The 21,049-nt window shown below is 42.5% G+C and overlaps 1 protein-coding gene across 1 annotated transcript; it reads left to right on the top strand.

The window, feature by feature from the left end:
- Positions 1–836: 836 nt before the first annotated feature.
- On the top strand, positions 837–18,434 carry wipf2a (WAS/WASL interacting protein family, member 2a). Its single transcript, XM_084371707.1, has 8 exons — positions 837–1,315; positions 7,389–7,533; positions 8,863–8,995; positions 9,718–9,861; positions 10,841–11,506; positions 13,405–13,653; positions 14,978–15,079; positions 15,528–18,434. The coding sequence occupies exons 2-8, from the start codon at positions 7,471–7,473 to the stop codon at positions 15,566–15,568; spliced, it is 1,398 nt and encodes a 465-aa protein (XP_084227833.1). The 5' UTR covers positions 837–1,315; positions 7,389–7,470; the 3' UTR covers positions 15,569–18,434.
- Positions 18,435–21,049: the final 2,615 nt, after the last annotated feature.

The following is a 21,049-nucleotide window of genomic DNA, read 5'->3' as shown; positions in this document are numbered from 1 at the left end:
AGCTGACCCAAAGTGTACAGTAAATATATGTATGATTTAATTTTACTTATTATTATTAATAGTACATTTATTGCAAGGAATTTACTTTTAATAATCAAGTGGATTTAATGATATATGATACTTGATACTTTTTACACAACTATTATTCATATGGGTGACTTTCCCTTTTACCAAAGTAATATTTTAACACGATATCTTACTCAAGTATAACTTTTGGATACTTTTCACATAGCTGGTTGTTATATTATTTTATTTTATATGAGATTATTATCATACAGTAGCAAGTAAGATGCATTTTAATGTTGTACCTGGCTGCTAGAGAGCCAGTTGTGCTTATTATTTAATGCAGTGGATGATGTTATTTGCAGTGTGACAGTGCAGAGGACTGAGCTCAGCATCAGCCCAGGTGGGGCCAGGTCTGACTACTTCAAGGACTGTTGGATAACTGTAAATTGACAATAGATAATTTACTTTACACACATAAAATCATGTGTATGAGGTCAGAGGGCCATAATGTGTCTTATAATTATTCACTTAGTTCCTGCCTCTGGTTTCTACCTCGGAAAGAGTCTTTGGTTTCATATTTTAACATAAGTACTATTTGTGTAATTTGTAATATGTACAAAAGCATGTCATAACTTCATTTTCAGTCTATTAGATATGGAAATATGTTATATTAATACTTAAATGGTTCTATTAGTGAATAAACAACCTGTTCTCAGAGGAGGATAAAGGTCCCCAGAACACTGTTTGGAGCTAGAACGATGGCAGGGCCACATACAAGTTGAAATTTCCGACCGCACGTTAACGCAGCGCAGATCTGCCTCCATTTTGTCGGCCCGTTTCCGGGTTTCTGAGAAGGGACCGATAAAACTGTGTCAACGGGGAGTATGGCTCTGCTTGCAGGTCAGGAGTGCGGGTAAAGTTTTCCGTAGCTGCCCGAAACTGCTAAAAGTGACTCCTGGACGCGTTCAGCAGTCTGTTCAATGCGCTACGCTTTCGCAAAGAAGTCTAGTTGACATAATTTACAGCCAGCCGGACTGCGCTGACACTGACAGCTGGAAAGTAAACAGCTCGATGCTAGCCAGCTAACTGCAGCTAGCATCACTGTAACCGCCACTAGCTGTGCTAGTAAACCGTCGAGAGCAAGCTAACGTTAGCCGGCTAACCTGTGACTGATTTTTGGTGGCGTTAAGTTACATCACCAGGACCTGCCAGCACCCTCCTGCTCCGACCAAGGACTGCCACAGCGACACTCTCCATTCATGTTGTTTAGGAGGACGAGACTATCCGACCTTCTCTTCTTCGAGCCAGGGTACGTAGACTGTTGGGATGTTGAAGCTAACTTTACCCCACCTAAGTTCAAGCTAGCTCCAGGTATGTTTGCTCCAGCGGCTCTTTACCTGGGAGCGGCTGGAGCAGCCACACAACCTGCCCAGGCCCGACGAAGCCTGTTCAACTGACCCGTGTGTGACTCTGTGTTGCATGTTTCTTTTTATTTCCTCGCAGGAAACTTCACGAATTTATGCAACAACATGTATAATTTATGATTTTGATCACTGCGGGCTTTGTACACTGCTGAATAAGTTAGACGAAGGGGTGTTTTGGTGGTAGGATCTGTCCTAGAAGTATATGTTGTGGAAGTCTTGTGCTGTCAGTGCATTAAAAAGCCTAGACACACACACACACACACACACAGCCACAGGCCTTTAGCTCAGTGTATTTCCTTGACCACAAAATCATCTGACTTCCTCATACAGCCCTCCTCCCTGGTTGTATTTCCCTGTGCGGCGTCACGCAGCTGATGTGGGCAGACTTCTTTCCATTAATTTGCTGTTGACCAACTGTTTGGATGAGCAGCTTTATGGAGACCAAACCTCAGCAATCATGACCTACTTAGGACCTCACTTTGCTTTGATCTTGAATGGAAAGGATTAGTCAGATTATAGGGGTCAAAGGTCAGGACCTGTTGCTTTTATCAGTGTATGGCTGTCATTTTTTTTTACATCAGAGGACAAGAAATACGTTTTAATGTTCTTTTATGGAAGTCATCGTATCATAACGTCAAGCAGAGACGTGTGGAAATGTGAATAATGCCACACTATGATACAGACTTATAATATCAGTTCCTCGCTTTTGATGTTAAAATAATGAAATTCACCAGTTCAGCACATGAGAACTGTCTAATCTCGGCCCCTGACATCTCCATTTCATGCAAGTCGCCACTTCGCTCTTCGTCATTGGTTGGAATTGGAGCTAAATCCAATCTATTGATAAATCTATTGACAGAAGATTAATTGGCAACAACTTTGATAATCAGTGATAATCATATGACTCATTGTCAAGTGAAAATGCCAAATAATCACTGGTTCCAGCTTCAGAAAGGTCTTGTTTGTAAGAAAGTACATTTTTGAGTCTCATTGCCAACTCATCAAATACTGACGCTTTAGGATTGTTGGGTTGGCCGGCGTCCCAGAGCGTCAGTCTGTGACGAGGTGGGAACTCTTACAAATTGAACCCTTCAAATATGAGGTGTTGCTACTGTTTTGCTGTGTCTGTCAGACACAACAATCATTTGTACTCTTTTAAATCACTTTTAGATCGATCAATGAATTGAGAAAATTATCAGCAGATGAATCAATTCTGAAAGAAATCAGTAGTTGCAGCCCTAATTGGAAGCATTTTAATGTGTCGCACACAAAAAGTTACGTGGCATTATTATCTGTGTGGTGCTTTTGCAGATGCTGAAGCACAGAAGACAAGTCGTGGATAAACTTAACCAAGTGTTTTGTATTTAAAGTCTTTTATATGGTTCTTTTTTTATTCTTTTAAGATGCTCAGTAATCCTTACATCTGTTTATGATCTAGCAAAATACTTGTGTCAGCATGTCAATTGTTTTTTTGTCAGCAGAAATTCAGAGTAGCACAGTGAAGATATTCCAAAAATAGAAAGTCATGTCGGCCGCCATTTTTAATGTGCATTAATCCATCTAGTGTGTAAGATGTCGTTGAAATGGTAAATTTCCCAGATGAGACACTGATGTCTGTAGTTAGTCAAACTTTATTTTTACTCTTTGACTTCAAAGATTAATTGTTTAAATTAAGCAGTTAATCGTGTAATTGTTGCTGCTGTAGTCTAGAAGCAGAGCTGCAGTTTTTATATTTCTGTTGACTTATCTAAACATTTACACGACATCACTTTATCTGCCTGACTGGTTATTGGTTTACACATCTCAGTTTCAAACACAGTGACGCTGCTGTGTGAGTTGTGTTTTAATAGCGGTCAGATAATTGTTCTGACTAATAGTGGAATAATGACAGCCTTAATGCATTGAAAGCGTGTCGTTGACAGTAGTCTCTGTGTGTCTTTGGCTTCAGTCCTTGTTCGCTCAGCAGATCCTGAAACATTTCTTTTTCCACCAGAGCAGAGAGATAACCCCCCACTCTCAGTTTCTGTGTCTTTCCGTTCAAACCGCGTCACTGACTGACTGGCAAGCTTGCTCGGTGAGATTCCTTTGGTTTCCGTCGGTGAAAACCTGCCCCGACACTCAACCAGGCGGCCTGAGGAATGGAGCGGCGGCAGCAGCGGAGGGTGAGGGTGGGGTGAGGAGCCAACGCTGGCTGTGTGAGCCAACAATGGGCCCAGACAGCTAACTGGTTTGGGGAGATCCAGTGACCTCAGTCATTGTGTGCAGAGCTGACACATTTAGAGCAGTTTCAGGTATGAATAGAGATCATAGGTACGATTGCTACGGACTGAGCAACAGTTAATAGACGCTTAATAAAATGACCTAGTTAGATGTGCGTCTACATGCTCCAAAGCATTTAATCCGAATATAACGTTTTATGAGATACTCAAAAGTAATTCTGCTCAAAGAAGAAGAAGGTTTTTCCACCTTAATTGAGAATTTAATTCATTCATTCATTCCTTCTGCCTGTTAATACGACTTTTAAGATGGACCCTCATTGCTTCCTGGCAACAATATACTGTTCCTTTATAATTGAGCAGCAAGCTGAACAGATCAAATCAGAAAGTCTGGTAAACATACACCTCTTTCACACTGTGTGAACTGAGTGAATGAGTGAATGTGTATTATTATACACAACACCCGGGTGAACCACTATTTGTACTCAGGCGCTGTGCTGCGACGTGTGTTGAAGTTGAGGCTGTTGGCTTCTTATTTGTTAACATCTTTCCATCCGTCTCTGTCCAGCAGCGCTCAAGCATCGTTCGGTCAGCGCCGAGTTTGAAAGAGAGACTGAAGTTAAAGACATTAGAAAAGTAACCGTTGTTTGTGGTTTGAGACGTCAGATGCCTGATCAGGACTGAGCATGTGCAACTCTGAACAGAGATGAGAAAGAAGTGAGATGTCTCACTCCTTTCCAACATCAGTTATCAGCTCCAGTCCTTTACACCGCCTGTCTCGATCTGAATAAAAATTCATTCAGATCGGATCGGTCCCCTCTGATTGAGGTGGTTACGTGAACCATTTTTATTCTGATCGGGCTGTTAATGTGATTATCAGTGGAATATCATGGTCCATGTAAACGCAGCTCCTGTCTTCCCATCGTCTCCCTGCTGTGGTTATAAATGTGTTTAAAGCTGAGATTTTAAAGCGCATCACTTCTTTCTCTTGGCCCTCGTCGCTACATCGAGGATCCTCGTCGAAATGCTCGTCTTCTCACCGATGTATCCCAGGAGCTGCTTCAGCAACTGCCTCCTTCTCCCAAGAATGTCTTCTTTGAGAGCGTTTTGGGAACAAGTATTTGTTTCCACTGTGAAGCAGCAGAATGAAACGTGTTGGCATCCAGCTCGTCTTCTTGTTTTCTCTTTAACATAGTTTTCATGTGAGCAGAGAAGTCCTGCAGCTAATCCTGGTGATCTCATGTTTTTACATGTCCAGGGTTTGTTCTTCAAATAGGTGGAGTGAGTTTCTTCACCTTAAGCCTCATAAAGCCCTGATGACATTTGGTAAATGAGTAAAGATCACGTTATGACACCACGTTATTGTATTTAGTCGAGTGTCCACCTTCAGACTATATCACAATGATCTATCTATCTTATTCGTGGGATTTGTCGGTAGATCTTCTTTCTGTTTGAGAACTATTCTGACATCTATGACAGTTTTCTGTCAGATTTTTTACTCTCACCTGAGTCATGCTTCATATTTAATCCTATTACAAATGATATGAATCATCCTGCGTACTGCTACAGTCACGTTAACAGCGGGATAGACCCGTATTGCGTGTTCCCTCGCCTCAGGAGCCAAAATGAAAGCACTTTAATATTGTGCTCGACAGAGTAAAGCACTTTCATTCTGCCTCTATAATACAGCTGCTTGTAACCCTTAGTCCTTGTTACTGGAGGCAGGAATGAAGTGGTTCACTACAACAGACTGAGCTCTGCTCTGGATAGAAAAAGAAGAAAAGAAACCCCCCAAAAACGTTTGACTGGTTAAATTCAAAGACCTTCATTTGCGAGTGAATATTTGTGTAGGCTTTTGTTCAACACAGATCGGTTCGACAGTGTTGTCATTAGCAGAGTTTTCATCCAAATGAGGGCTGCAGCTAACAGTTAATTTTTCCTCAATTAATCGATCAGTCTTTTGGTTCAGAAAATGGTGAAAAATGTCGATCAGTGCTTCCCAACGACCATCATGACGTCCTCAAATGTCCTGTTTCGTCCACGACCCAGAGATATTCACTTTACATAGAAGAGGAAACTGGTGATTAATTGTTGCCTCTTTAATCTAAATGTAGCACAAATGGTGATCACATTTTATACCCATTTCCATCCTCGACTGTAGGCGTTGGATCATGGAGATACAGTAAGCTGTAGGTGGCATTCATTATCCTATCTGGTACCAGTACACCAGAAGGAGAGGGTTAGAGAGAGTGCAGAGAAATTATGTAATTTTGAAGAGATTCAGGTCAAACCTCAAGTGGTGGAAAAAAACATGACACACAAGAAAACATGATGGGAATTTGATATTCATGTTTGTTTCTTGCGTTGCCTTTTAAAAAGGTTACAGTCTCCTCATCACTCAGCAGATCTGATATCATCTGCTGACATTTTTGGTCTCCGCTCTACTTGACAGATACATGTTCGTCATGATGAGGCTTCATTTATCAAGTTTGTTTCCAGTGGATTTTTTGCATTTTACTTTTATCTATACACAATTTTATCCACCTCAGCCAAACGTACAAACCTTTGTGAGATACTTAAAGTGGCGTCTGTACTCATAGATGTGCATAAAAACGTTGCGATTCATTACGATTCACCTGTCAGCTTTTCTCGATGCATCTCTGTTTTCTATATTACTGCACACGGCTTCTTTTTCATGATTTAACACAAACATAGATCTCAATTCAGTTTTTATCGAGAATGTCCTTTAAAAAAAATCAGACTACGACAATCTACAATATAAAAGCTGCATCTTTTACCACCTCAGTGCATAAACATTAAAACACTGAACATAAAGCTGTCTGCAGAGCTTTAAACATGCGCTGTAATCTACAAAAATATTATTTCCACATCTTTAATAAAACAGGTGGATGGAAATGCACAGACTGTCGAGGTCGGAGCTGTGTGAGAATATAACTGGGCCTTTCACTGTCAGCGACATACTTGTTGCTTAAATTACTTGCCATTTGCATTGTGAGCCAACGACGCACAACAGCACTGACGGGATTTACAACTATCCAGTGTGTAAGATAGATATTTTCTGTATGGCAGCCTACACATCCTCATGACGGGCTGCAGTCGTGGAGAACCACTTTACATAACTGCTTGTGAGGGTATTTTCTCACACTGTGGTCATTTTCTCAGACATTTACACAGAAAGTCGACGGTTATCTAATTGTTTGCACAGCTACACATGTAGTAATTCATGTTTTTTTCAGCTATGACACATCCTAGAAGAAGCCCACCAGTGTTTGGCTCTTTTTTGGATGTCTACATTTTTATTTGTAGATTATGACGGATGTTGGCTGTATAAATTGTGTGATTATGTGCCAGTGCACTGTGCAGATGTTTCCCTGCGAAAAAGGAGATCAATTAAACAAACACACATCCTTGAATAGTTTAAATTTTTACCTTCTTGTGCAGCTGCTGATGCCAGAAAGCACTTCAGTGTTTAGGGTTATAAATTCATTAAAATTCTCATTGTATCCAAGAGAGGAGCTATTTATATTTGCTGACCACAGCAGCGTGTACATTTCATAATTCACATGTGAATGCTTCATCAGCTACGGGGAGTTTTACACCTGACTTACAAAGCGGAGCTCTGTACCTGAGATGCTCAATGTTAAAGATGTTAAAGATGTTTCGGTGTGTGAAAGATCATTTTTCAGCTTGATCAGTTGAAATGTATCTCTTGGTCTTGCAGGAGTCAGCGTGTGTCGTCCCAGCTGAGACGGTGAAGTCACCGGTCCTTACCCCACACAGAGAGGTGCCAACAGAGGGCCAGGATGCCGATTCCTCCCCCTCCCCCTCCTCCCCCAGGACCCCCGCCTCCCCCCACCTTCAGTGTGGTCAGTGACCGGACTGCACACACACACACACACACACACACACACACACACACACACACACACACACACACACATCACACACACATCACACTGCAAAGGTTACGTCACATAGCCACAGAAACTGGGAGATTATACAGTTCATCTGCAAGACAGCATCTGCATCCTTACACAAGTTAGAGACGGGTATCGTTAGGATTATATATGAGCACTGATACTGATGCTGCTTATTGACACTCTTCAGGCTGAAAGGCGCTGCGACGAAGGCTCGCCTCTACACCGCTTTTGTATTTTCACTCTGAACCAAGCAGTGCCGACAGAACGCCGCTCCAGTGTGTCATTTACGCTACACATCATAACATTGAGATCTGTGGGGGTTTCTTACCATGTTTCCACCTGTAAATCTAAAAATGTCTCAGCAAACTGTTTATGATTATCTGGATGCTGTTATATTGTGTTGTGATTGAGATCCTGACCCACCGTGCACTGTGGAAAGTGACAAAGAGAAGTCCTTTGCCCTTAATTGAATCACATAATCATCGCCAGTAAACGCTGGAGCTGCCTGGCTCTTACTGATGCTACAAATCGGTAGGACAGACGGGATGACAGCGACTTTTCCACGTATAAATCCTCCTCATATGATTTGCCAAAGGCACCGCCTGCTACCACATTTTATGTAGAAATAACAAGTTATAAGAGCTGTCGTCATCTCGAAACAATCATTCAGAATCATTAACACATTAATCCAGATCAGTTTACAGTGAATAAACACTCCCTTCCACTCTATTAGGAGCGCCTGTGTAATAAAATACAAAAGCCCTGAACTAAATCCTGCATTCAAGATCCCTTACACGTTAAAGTCTCAGTAGGTAGTGATTTGCTTCCTTTAATACTGGTTCAGTTTACCATTGAGCACCTGTAGAAAATTACAGGTGAGCAGCTACCTGCTCTTAGTCTAGATAGAGGGAGAGTAGTGTACAGTCAGTCACAGGAACACGTTTGATTTGTTATTACTTCCTCTAAGAGATCCGTATGCAGTCACCTGAAGTGTGGGCTGGTTCCCCTGGTTGTTTCTTACCTGACATGAACATCAGAGAAGGTAAATAATGGTAAAATCTGCAGCTTCAGCGACTGGAGTCCAAATCTGCCAAATCCCAAACCTGCTGTCCAGTAAACCGGCTACTGGGTCATGTGACGTTTGTTTATGAGCTGTGGTTCTCTTTGAAGTGTGCAGTGTGAACCCAAACAAACCCAAAGTCCACAAACCCTCCACTGCGGTTCAGACCAGAGGAACTGACGGTCTGATTACATATTTGTTAACTTCCTCCACAGGCGAACACCACTCCTCCCAAACTGAGCTCGTCAGAGACGAAAGGCAGAGGAGCGCTGCTGTCGGACATCACTAAAGGCGCCAGGCTAAAGAAGGTCGGCGTGGTCAATGACCGGAGCGCTCCGATTATAGAGAGTGAGTCTCACACACACACACACACACACACACACACACACACACCCAGGAAATTCACGTTATAGCATATAGATATATGTAAATAATGTATATATACATTTTCACGTTTCATATATGACCAAAGTGGACAATTGCACTTGGAATTGTTAGACACAGATAGTACGTAGTAATCTACTGAAATAAAATCATTCAGTCATTATCTACTCGCCCTCATGTGGATGAAAAGTTTTATAGTCGGCAAGTTATTTCTGGAGCTTCACAGCAAAGCAGCATCCTCCTAAACACCTGAAGTAGCTGGAGACTTTTACTCTAAAACTGTTTCAAGAAGCAATTTCAGGATATGGAGGTCTTCATCAAAGGCTTGAAAATGTTCAACTCTCTCGCCTAAACTTTAACACACATTTTATTTTATTGAGCTGTGAGCTTGCACTCTGTGTCTGAGGAATCAAAGAGGAAGTAGGAATATTTGCATGAAAAGGAGGAACTAATTTCACACACCGCTTTTCCAACAAGGTTCCCACAAGATTCCTACTTGATAAAGATTGAACCCAGATTTACATTTTTGCTTGTAAATGGGTGTTCCTCCCTATTTCTGCACGCCTACCCACCCACCATGATGTTGAATAACTCCACTCTTCTGTCAGATATTTGAATATTAAAATGTATTTCTTGTTTTGTTTTCATATCCGTCTATATTTACGTGATTGTCATCTTTCCACCAGAATCAGGAGGAGGTGGCGGTGGAGGTGGAGGTGGCGGTGGCGGTGGCGGTGGCGGAGGCGGTGGTGGTGGTTTTGGAGGCGGAGGACCAATGGGAATGGCAGGCCTTTTCCAAGGAGGTGTGCCAAAGTTACGCCCAGTTGGAGGTAAAATCTCTTTTGATTTATGTACTTCTAATGTGATTATTTGTATTCGTAGGTGTTGCATGTTCTCTGTAAAGGCTGCTTCATGTTGTGTCCTTATCGTTTGTGTAAATAAATAAACCAGTCCAAGTCCACCTCTGAAGGAAGTGAGCTAATGACATATTGCATCAGTGATCAATAATCTGTCTGTAGTTTATTTAGTAACAAGTGAACACAGACAGTATCTGCACACACAGAAGATAAATTGAGATAGTAGGAGAAGAAAGCTCGTACTATCCCTGAGCTTCACACAGAACGTTTTATAGATCACAGATTCATCCACAGTGACTCAGCACAGAAGGTTTGGATAAGAACATGGTTATTTCCAGCTTAATGGACGCTACACTTATCTCTGACAGAGCAGACATACTTGTGGTCGGAGCTGAAGCAGCGAGGAACGCGGGACTGAATTATGAATGGAAGGCTAGAACGGGCCTGTTTTATAGGGATCAAATATTAATAGTTAGAATCTGTGTGGTGCAAATGCAGAACAGGACTGTGACCTCTGACCTCCTTACTACAGATAGAAGAAGCTCACTGCTGAGAATATTTTATGATCTGAACTTTATATCTACAGAGGAACAAGCGCCTTGTTGCAGTGCCGTATTTCTATAATAGCCCAGAACAGGCAAACCAGACGCCGACTCTGGAGAGGGACTTTCACTTTCCTCATGATTTTAGGGACCACTGTAGGGGAGGTTGAGACGAGGGGTGCTCAGTTGGTTGGAGGCTGCAGCCTCAACGTTGGATGCTACTGAATTCTACACACTGGACGAAATGATTAATCAAGAGAATAATCAGCAGATTGATTGATTATCAAATGAATCGTTAGTTGCAGTGACTCTTCGTAGGTGATTCATAGTTTTTAAGGTCATGTTTGAGATGTTAAAAGTGTTTTTTCCCCCTGTGATGCTAAAACACCACCTTTCTGTCCTCCACCCAGATGGTTCAGCCGGTGGTTCGGTGGGCAGATCCGCCCTGCGGCCCCCAGGGTCCCGGCCAGCGGCCCCTCGCCCCCCCACAGGTCGCTCCAGCTCACCCTCCCCACCCAACAAGCCGTCTCCGTCAGAGCAGCAGCGCTCCCACCGCCCGTCGCTCCCTGACATCTCCCGCCCCAGCAGCAGCTCCTCCACAGGCAGCGGGATGAAGCACAGCACCTCCGCCCCGCCTCCTCCTCCACCCTTCAACAGAGGCGGCCGTGGCAACGCTCCACCTACCCCCAATCAGAAAGCATCTTCCTCATCCTCCTCTCACAGCAGAGAGAAGCCCCTCCCACCAACCCCCAACAGAGGCCACGCCCCTCACAGCTCTGCGAGGCCGCCATCATCTTCCAGCAGACCGCCAACGGGAGGCTCTTCAGCTCCTCCACCTCCGCCGCCCTACAGACCACACACATCGGGCGGCATGTCCAACGGGCCGTCCCACGTAGACGGGGGCGGGGCTCCGGAGCTGCCACAGCGGCACAACTCCCTGCACAAAAAACACTCATCTGGAGGCGGCAGCCAAGGACGCAGCCATGCTCCACCCCCGCCCCCTTCACCGTCTCCATCCTCCCAGCAGGGCAGCAGACCACCACCACCAGCCAGAGAGCCACCTGGACGCAGAGCAGGTAAAACCTTCTGCACTGAAAACGCACAACTGTCAGGATTCAACAGCTCGACTTTATCTGTCAGTTTCCTCCAGTATCAGTCAGTATAAGGGAGCTCCCCTCGAAAAAAGGCATACATTTCCCAGAAAAAGACGACAAAAATATAATTCTTCATTGACCGACGAATCCACCTTTTCACTATTTCTGGTTTTAAGGTTTTACTGTGTGTAAACTTGAGTGTGAGGACTCGGTCCCAGTGATGAAGACGACATCAGTCCTCTTTGTCCGATGGAGGAATGTTCATTCTGAGGCCGAAGCAAGTTTTGACTCGTTATCTCTGAACCTCAAAGGTTCAACGCGGCCTTAAAGCCCCAAACTGCTGAAACATTTCCTCCACCTGATCAGATCTGCTGTAGAGCAGAGGGCTGGTTTTTGTTTGGCTCGGACTGTTACATCGAAGTCTCCACAGACACTGAACATGCTGTAGTTTTATATTTCCTATGATATCTGCAGCTGCTTCTGTGTTTTGGGAAATTACTTTTTCCACTTTGGATCTGCAGTTTGGGAAATTACAGTATTTCAACACGTGGAGGAGCAGATTTGCTCTCCGTTGGCATGCGTGTTTCGACTTGATAGATGGACGATAACACACATTAGATGCCTTCGTATTGTTCAAGTATGTAAACTCAGAGGTCACAGGACGTGTCAGTGTTGATGTAGAAGAAAAAAAAGAGACGCTGGAGGATTTAAGACACCTTCGCCCACAAAACAGATTGTAAACTTTTGTTTCCTCCCCGGAGACGATTTATGGCTCACTGGAAACGTATTCATGATTTGAATTCAGAGTAAACACACAAAACAGGAAGGCACTTGTTAGCTGGAGCCCTGCGTGGTGATTGGACGACGGAGCGACTCGCCACGAGGCGTCCTGGTTTCTCTGCATTCCTGAAGCTCTGTGGAATATTCCTGCATTCCTCTTCACTTTCACTCTGTTTCTCCTCTGCTTTCACAAGACGACGTGTTTTCTTTTATCCCTCCTGCTCTCTGCTCCTTATTTTACCGTTCTTTCATTTCCTGAGTTTTAGAAGTAAACATAGGAGCCAAATTATGTCTTTAAAAAGGCCATACAGCAGCTGCAGTGATCAGTGTTTGTCAGCATTTAAAGGGTTATATTGTTGGTTCTGTAGGCGCTGACGTGATTAGTCAATTTAAAAACAAAAAGTTCAAAACATACTCTGGTTTCAGCTCCTTAGATGTGATGAAAAGCTGCTTTTCTCTGTTTTATATATTTTAAAATTAAATATGTTTGAAGACGTCACTTTGGGCTCGAGGGTTAAAACAGTGTCCATATTAATTGATTATGGAAATAACAGTTGCAGTCCTACATGTGTGAGCCCATTCTTTTAATAATGGATGTACAATACATATTGGCCGATACTGGGAAATTTGTATCATCAAGTATCGGCCGATAATTAGATTAAAGCATAACAATTGGTCACCATTGTGAAGGGGCTCTACAGTTTCAGATGAAGACGTAACGATTGCAGTTTGCAATAAATATTTTGCAACGGTTCAGAGAGTTTTTGAGAGCTGTGAAATATTTAGTGATCCATTTAAGCTCACTACATCTCAGACTGTCTTACCCTCAGGTGTGCATAAACTACAGGTTAGGAAAAATCATCAGTCATCCTATCAGTGTTGGCCTTGAGAAGCAGGAAGCGTTCGAAAACACTGCATGATCCAGGAACAGAGAATAAAACTGTTTGTTAACCCTTTAACTTTTGGCACCAACATCCATTTAAATCTTTATGAAAGAGCAGTTCTAGTTACTGTGGATAGTAACATCATTCATGCCATCCTGACCATGTGTGTGTGTGTGTGTGTGTGTGTGTGTGTGTGTGTGTGTGTTATCCACACAGCTCCCCAGGTGCCCCCTCTCGGGTCTCGTAACGGCGGACGAGACGCTCCTCCTCCCCCGCCACCATACCGCATCCACAGCTCTGCGTCTTCAGAGCCCCACAGCCGAGTGGGCAAGCCGCCTCCGCCTCCCTCCTCTTCCTCCGTCACATCATCATCCTCCTCCTCCCGAACCCCGGCTGGACCCCCTCCACCGCCCCCGCCCATCCGGAACGGCCACTCCTCCATCTCCTCCTCCAAGTCCATCATAGGTGAGTCAGGACGGACCGCTTCAGCACCATCACGCTCTTCCTCCTCCTCCTCCTCCTCCTCCTTCATGATTTCAGCTGCATCCACCAGTCTTATAGTATGATTTAGGAGCTGTGGGTTTGCAGCCAATTACAAAAAGAAAAATTAGAAATCATGATTTGGTTTTTAAGAAAGTGATGTGATCTTTTGAACACTAAAAACCACAGAAAACAACCTGATGTAGAGCAAGAGAAGGTGTAGATGGAGGCGTACAGGAGGTCACTGGATCAGTAAACTTAACATCCCACGATGCAATGTTAATGTCTTGTAATGTTTGTCTACATCTTCTTCCTGAAGGGGATTATTTAACTCTACTGGACTTCCATACAGTCGGCTCACAGGAGAGATTTAAAAAGTAATGAGACAAAATGGAGGCAGAGCGTTTTAAGTCTCACGTCACAGGATCTTAAATCACAGCCGTTATAAGACCCCTCCTGCCTCCCACTTCTTTAACCCCGACACCTTCAGTTTGAAACGTAGACTCTGAGGTTTCGATACGTCTGTTTTCCTGCTGTGTCGTCGTCCTTGTTGTGAATAAACTGAACGCTATGCGTAAAATCTTTCAGCGACTCTTCAATATCCTGAAATATCTTTCTGCTGTCCTGCCGCCAGACTTCTTTCCACTCTTCAGCACTTTGCACGTGCCACGAAAGAAATCTGGCAGAATAAGATTTTAAATGTGAGGAGACGTGGGGAAAATAAAACCACCCGAATCGTTGGTACTCCTGTAAAATGAAGGGTTACGACCGGCTGCTGTTTTCTGCATGAAATGAGATGCTGCGACTCGCAACGCTTTACTTCTCTACAAACCGCCAACTCTGCTTTTCTTAATGATCCAGTCACTCTGTAGACTTTAATTTATTTTATCTTCTGCGTGTGTGTGTGTGTGTGTGTGTGTGTGTGTGTGTGTGTGTGTGTGTGTGTGTGTGTGTGTGTGTGTGTGATCCTCAGTCACAGGAGTTGTTAGCATGGTTTTGTTTCTGATCTTGATGTGATGGTGAATGACCGTCGATAGTCAAATATCCCACTGCAGCCATGCAAATGAGCCTTTTCTCTCTTCAGGGCTGGTTCCTGGATTACTGTCAGAGCTCAGGTGGTTCATGTTCAGGCTGAAAACACACACTCACTCAGGGCTGCCACAGGGATGTGATGATTGTTTATGTTGAATGTTTAGTTAAAACAACTTTCTGATGTCTGAACTTTATCTTTAAAGGTGTTTAAGGTGTAACTTGATGTATGTGCACTATTTAAAAAGCTACCTTTTTTGTATTTTTTTTCTCCCCTCAGATGATTTTGAATCCAAGTTCAACTTCCACCCGATCGAGGACCTTCCACCTCCAGAGGAGTACAGGCATTTCAACAAGGTCTACCCCAGCAAAACCAACAAGGGTACGAGATATACTCAAACTGTTCACACGTGTCGGTAGATTAATCTTTTCATTGTCCTGGCTGCTTACGTGTACGTATCTAACTCTCCGTCTTTATTTTGTGGTGGTTATGAATAATTAAATCAGCTTTTTGGGGATATATAATGAACTGAACTTGTTCTTCAATCTGAAGATGTGTATGAGGAGGAAGTCTAGTTTCATGAGCTGAGCCCATGTAGTAATCCACTTTATACAATCATTCAGGCACTTGGAAAAAGTTCCTTTAGTTTCAGATTTTCACACTCCTATCAGACACTTTATTGCTCATTTCCAGTGTTTCGTCTGCCCTGGTGTCACAGCAGCTGTGTGGGATTTACAGCCTGTTTTGCAGAGTTAATAATTTCTACCAGCGTGTTGTTAAGAAGGAGAACTGACCTGTAGTGACCCCTGTCTCTCCCTCTGCCCCTCAGCCATGAGAGGAGCTCCTCCAGCCCCTCCGGTGGGCAGGTGAACACACCTCAGCTCAGGACTTGAACTCTCAGTCGGCCGACTGGACGGACGGTCGGGACAGGACGGGGCGCGGGAGTGGTGAAGAAGCACTCGAATCACAAACACACTACGACACACACCCACACACAGAAACACGTTAACACTAAACCACCAGCTGGAAGCACAGTGGCGAAAGTAAAAACACTACGTTTGACACTACTCAGCGGTCACCTTCTGTCTTTGCACAAGAGAACAAAAACCACTCAGAGGCGAGAAAACAGACTCGACCTTTGTGACCGCGACACCTCGACTTCTCCTCTGCTGACTGGACGTAGAGGCTTCTGTTTGACACGACATATCAGGACCAAACACTTCCTAACCTATGCATTCCATCTGTTGTTTTTAATGCATATTCATGATGATGATGATGGTGATTTTTTTTTTTTTTTTCTGAAAAACATCTTTGATTTTTGTTTTGATTTCATTATTTTGGTGTCAGCGTAAAATTGTGGGGGAGAATTTAACACTACGAACGGAAACTGACGATGGATTTATGTTCCCAGCAGATGAGTTACACGTCCCACTGATAACGCCATGAATGTGGGGCTTATTGACGGTTGTTGTTATTATTATTATTTTCTTTTTTTTTTGGTTAGTTTTTGTCTTAAACAGCCATTCCAGCAGTGCCAGGTGAAGGTGCGTTTGAATCAAATCTCAGTCAGTGTGCCAAAAGCGGGTGGAGTCAGATGAAGTGCACAGAGTGAGGACGGCTTCCATACACATCCTTTATATAACTGACTGGAGAGCTGCCAAGTACTGACAGAAGCCTCGCCTGGGTGTTTATTTCTACAGTTGGAGTGGGACAGCTTCCTGCTTCTTCTCTTCTCTTCTTTCCTTTACTTGGGGGTGCTTATATTTCCATCTTCAGGTAATGTTGCACAGCAGCTTAAAGGGAAAAGTTCACCCAAAATTGAATATTCAGTCTTTATCTACTCTACTGTGACGCTGATGTAAAGTCAGGTGAAGTCTCGTAGTGCACAAAACATTTCTGGAGCTTCACAGCAAAACGGCGTTGCAGCATTCTGCTAAACAGCAGAATCTGGAGACTTGATTTATGTCATTTTGGATGAATAATAGGAGGAAGAACTCAACTCACTGAAAACATTTTATCTCCCGTTACTAGCCTGCTTCATAAAAAGTTGCGTTGCACAAGTTAAATGCTTTTATTGTGAAGCCGCAGCAGTAGGAAATGTTAAGTTTGCATTAGCGCCTTACAGATAGTGAGGGATAACACCTGTGTTGTTATTAGCTTATTCGTTGGCGGAGAAAACCTCAAATACAAGTCTTAGGAAGCCCCTAGATCCCAAATTTATTTTAAAAAATGTCATTTTCTCTCGACATGGGGTCGAGCTTGTGATCCCTCGTCAGACGCTTTAAGCTGTAGGGTGTAAATAATGACTTGGATAACACCGGATGAGCTATGAGCAGCCATTTTATGTTTCTAGTCAGTTGTTTCCCAGCTCCAGAAATGTTTCATGGACTACAAAACTTCACCTGACTTTACATCGGCACGTGGGTGTGTACATAATGACTGAATTTACATTTTTGGGTGGACTTTTCCTTTAACTGCTAAACCGAGACACTGTGCATGATGCTTGTTTATGCACTTGAGATCAGGATTACATTCATGTCGATGTGACAAAAATCCAGAAAAAACTAAGAGGGGTCGTCCCTCATCGTTCCCTGATGTGTCCGACAAACTGTAGTTCACACCGCCAGCATCTTCCCTCCGCGGGGGCCGACACTGAATCACGATGTGTTTACTGGACCAGGTGTTTGACTTGGCTACAGGTTTGCAGTGCAGAGTTGTGGAGGTGTTTATAAGGGATCATTTATCAACTCTCTGTCCGGGGAAGTCGGTCTGAAAGCTCAACTCTGTTCTGAATCCATCATCTTACTTTTGCTGCTGGTGGACGTTTTTTTTTTTTTTAGAGAAGGACTGTACGGCCAGAGAGAGACTGCGTAATGTTTAATTGCTATGCAAAGGAGCAGTTTGTACAGATTGTAGTTGGTAGCAGCTAACCAAAAAAAGAAAAAAAAAAAAAGAAACACTTAAGTGCCAGAGAACTGTTGAAGCAGATGGAGGATCTTTACTACACTTTTCTTTAAGCTTGACTTTAAAAACACTAATTATATCACAGTCAAACTAAGATGCCATGCAGGACGAATGAACAAAAAGACGTTCAGGTCGGACTCTTCATTTCTCAGTGATGCAGCGCCTCCTGCTGGTCCTTGCCTTACACAAATTGGTTGTCACCCTCATCGGTACCAGTGCTCTTTACTTTCTGTTTTTTTTTTAAGGTGGGTAAGATGATGACAACAAAGTAAATAAGAAACGAGTTTATTTGAAAATGCAATAAATATTGTATATTTACATTAAGGAATATGGTAATCATAGTTAATGATCTATTTTTATGTTGTAAAAAGCTTGTAATATAGGAAAGAGAAATGATTATAACGATGTTCCAGTCGGTGAGCTTTGGTCTGATAGAGCGGACTCTCTGTAGCACTTCTCTGGATGTTTGGCCAAAAGGGTGAACGAGCTGAATGGATGTGTGAGGGTTTACCAACGAGCCAACATTTTTGGGGATCCTGTTTCTAAAGATCGGGGGCTGTAGTGACGGTGGGTCTGAAAGGCTGACGACAGCGACGACACACAAACAACATGAAGAAGAAATGGACCGACACTTCCATACTCACCTCTTCACACAGGCGACCCGACACGTTCGTCTCCTCCTGTTCTCACCTCAAACCCTGTGGTCATTTCATGTTAATCAACCATGTTTTTATCATTTGAAATAATTTCAAATAAATATGGGGAAAAAGGGTACCTGATGCACCGTGTCTTTGTTCTCCGTCTGTTTCCTGTGTTTTTAATGAGCCTGCAGTGGGCAGAAAAAAAGCATTCAAATCCTAAAACAGGGGAGATATAAAGAAATATTTCCTTCTTCATGAAGGTATGAAACTTGTCAGAAAAAGGCCTTGTGGGGTCCATGGAGGTATGATAAGACAGGAAAGGTGATGTGTACCCACACATTTTGATGTGTGGGTACACCGACATCATCAGTAACTGATCAGGTGAATAGTTATTGGTGTATTCAAAAAGTGTAGTAAAAGTTATTGTGCGACTCCAAAACAACTGTAAGATGAAGTACAAGCAGAGTGCAGATCAGACGGTGAATCGGCAGCAGAGGACCACGCCAAAAAATAAAACTTGCTTTCAGAAATTTCTTGAATATTTAAACAAAAACTCAATTTAAATCTTGTGAACATGACGTGTATTGAAGCCCTTCTGCTATAAATTCTCATATCTTTCATCCCATTTTCATGTTGTTTCTTCTCAGTAGGGCCAGTTGTAAATTACATAGGTGCACTGTTTCATTATACTATATATATATATATATATATATATATATATATATAATGACAATATAATAATGTATTTAATACCACAGACATCACTTTTGAAGTTAATATGTCCACAGATTTAATGTTGCGAGTGACTCCTCCCTTTAGAGTTTTGTTGTTCAAAACAAGCTTTGTCCTGACGAACAAAACTTAATTTAAATGTCAGTGATCTAAAGTTAACAAATGTTAAAAGATCCATTTTCAAATATGTGTAAAATGATGCACAAGAGATCCTGAATGATGCCATTATGGCGTCTTTGGGTTAAAAAGTGTTTCTAGGTCAACTATAGGCCTATGTAACCAGTGAAGGAATGTAACTAAGTAGATTTAGGCTACTCAATGCTGTACGTTTTACTGCAACATATAGAAAAATAAATAACACCGACATCGTAATCCGAAGAAAATATAAAACAAACTAATCAAAGGAAATAAAATGAACAATAATAACACCAAACACAATATCTTGTGTCGTGATAGGAGCAGGTTGTAGGATTTTGGTCGCCTGAAGTCCTGTAGATCCTCCAAGGAAGCCTTCAGAGTTCAACCAGTGAAGGAACCACACATTTATATCAGGACTAGATAACAGGTGCAAAGATGGCGGCCATTCAAACCAATGAGAACATACGCCCAAAAAGTTTTCTGGCTTCCGCGTTTACTTCCTGGTTATTGAATATGCGCAGTAGAGTTTCTCCCGCTGGCCCCGCCCGCCCTCGACGTTAACATTGTGATGACGTAATTGGTTTTTAAACTGCTTTTCTCAGCTTGAGGAAAGTTTTAAAAATATAAAACCTACATGGATGAAAAATTCATAATACAAACAGTCATAATTGAATTGATTTTGATTTTACTGACGTCTCTCTTTTATAATGGCGGTCTATGGGCAAAACGCTGTTTGGGCCGGGGAGAACTTTTAGCTGCAATACCGCGAGTGGCCACCAGGCAGGTCAGAGAGGAGGCACAGCTGAGCGGCTCCCTCAACATGTGATCACTCGTTACATTTATCCCGCCAAAAACTACTTTATTGAAACTCCCGCGGTTGTCCTCCGCCACTGAGAGCTGCCGGAGCCCCGAAAACCGCGGGAAAAAGTGTACAAGGGGGTGGAGCACGAGAGCACGTGACCCGGATGTGGCGGTCGAGTTTGACTCTCATCCTTTGACAGAAAGTTAGACTCTGCACGAGGACTCATCCAAAGTTTCACTCCAGGTAAAAAAAAAATCTGACTTAATGCTGTAAAACTGAGTGTTTGGTAGATTTTAACAAATGTGTAGTTAAATATTAATGTAGAGGATAATGCAGCTAGTTTGACCCGATTGTTTTATATAGTAAATGTTAATATGTGCTTCATATTAATTAATTCTGTTCATCATGTGCTTTGAATGGATACAACTTCATTTCCTTGCATTGCAGTTTATCAGGTCATCATTCGTTTTGATTGAGCATCGTCACCAGAGAGTCCTGAAAACATTTTGAATTGTCAGGGTGTGCAAAATGCTGCACTGACTCCGATCCAGTTTATTAGGTCTATTAGTCTAATGCAGTCTAAAGTAGACTTGCATGGTCTAACTTTTTGTAACGCTGCTGAACTATATTGCATTGAAAGACTCTGCTTAGTATTTTTTAAATTTGTTTTTAATTTATATTATTGTTGAATAAAGTGCTTATCAGTGTTTAGAAAAGTGCTTTATAAATAAAGTTTTACTTACTTACATTACACAGGGAGTTTATTCAAAATAGTCTCAAAATTACCATACAGCTGATCAAGACCTCTAAAACAGTTTTAACAACTTGCGTTTTTTGCAGAATTATTACAGGACTGTTGTGAATGCGTTAGCTTTTTATGTATTAAGGAAATAGAACAGAAAACATTTAAAAGAACGAAAAATAAATAATTAAAAATAAAATAAAAACAGCCGGAGTTGGCGTTACAGTGAAGGACCGTACCATTCTGACAATAAGTAGGGGTGTGGCGGTGAATTCACCAAGCGAAGTGCGTCATAATAATACAATGTAATCATTAGTCATTCATGTACTGTT

This window comes from Pagrus pagrus (genome assembly GCF_965226575.1).
Source record: "Pagrus pagrus genome assembly, chromosome: 2".
Lineage (NCBI taxonomy): Eukaryota > Metazoa > Chordata > Actinopteri > Spariformes > Sparidae > Pagrus > Pagrus pagrus.
This window is presented reverse-complemented; position numbering and strand designations above follow the sequence as displayed.

Bases quoted from the DNA above. Each gene is read 5' to 3' on its own strand.
- wipf2a (XM_084371707.1), top strand. From the start codon at position 7,471: ATGCCGATTCCTCCCCCTCCCCCTCCTCCCCCAGGACCCCCGCCTCCC. The intron at 9,862-10,840 runs GTAAAATCTCTT...TCCTCCACCCAG, and splicing joins AAAGTTACGCCCAGTTGGAG to ATGGTTCAGCCGGTGGTTCG. The intron at 15,080-15,527 runs GTACGAGATATA...TCTGCCCCTCAG, and splicing joins CCCCAGCAAAACCAACAAGG to CCATGAGAGGAGCTCCTCCA.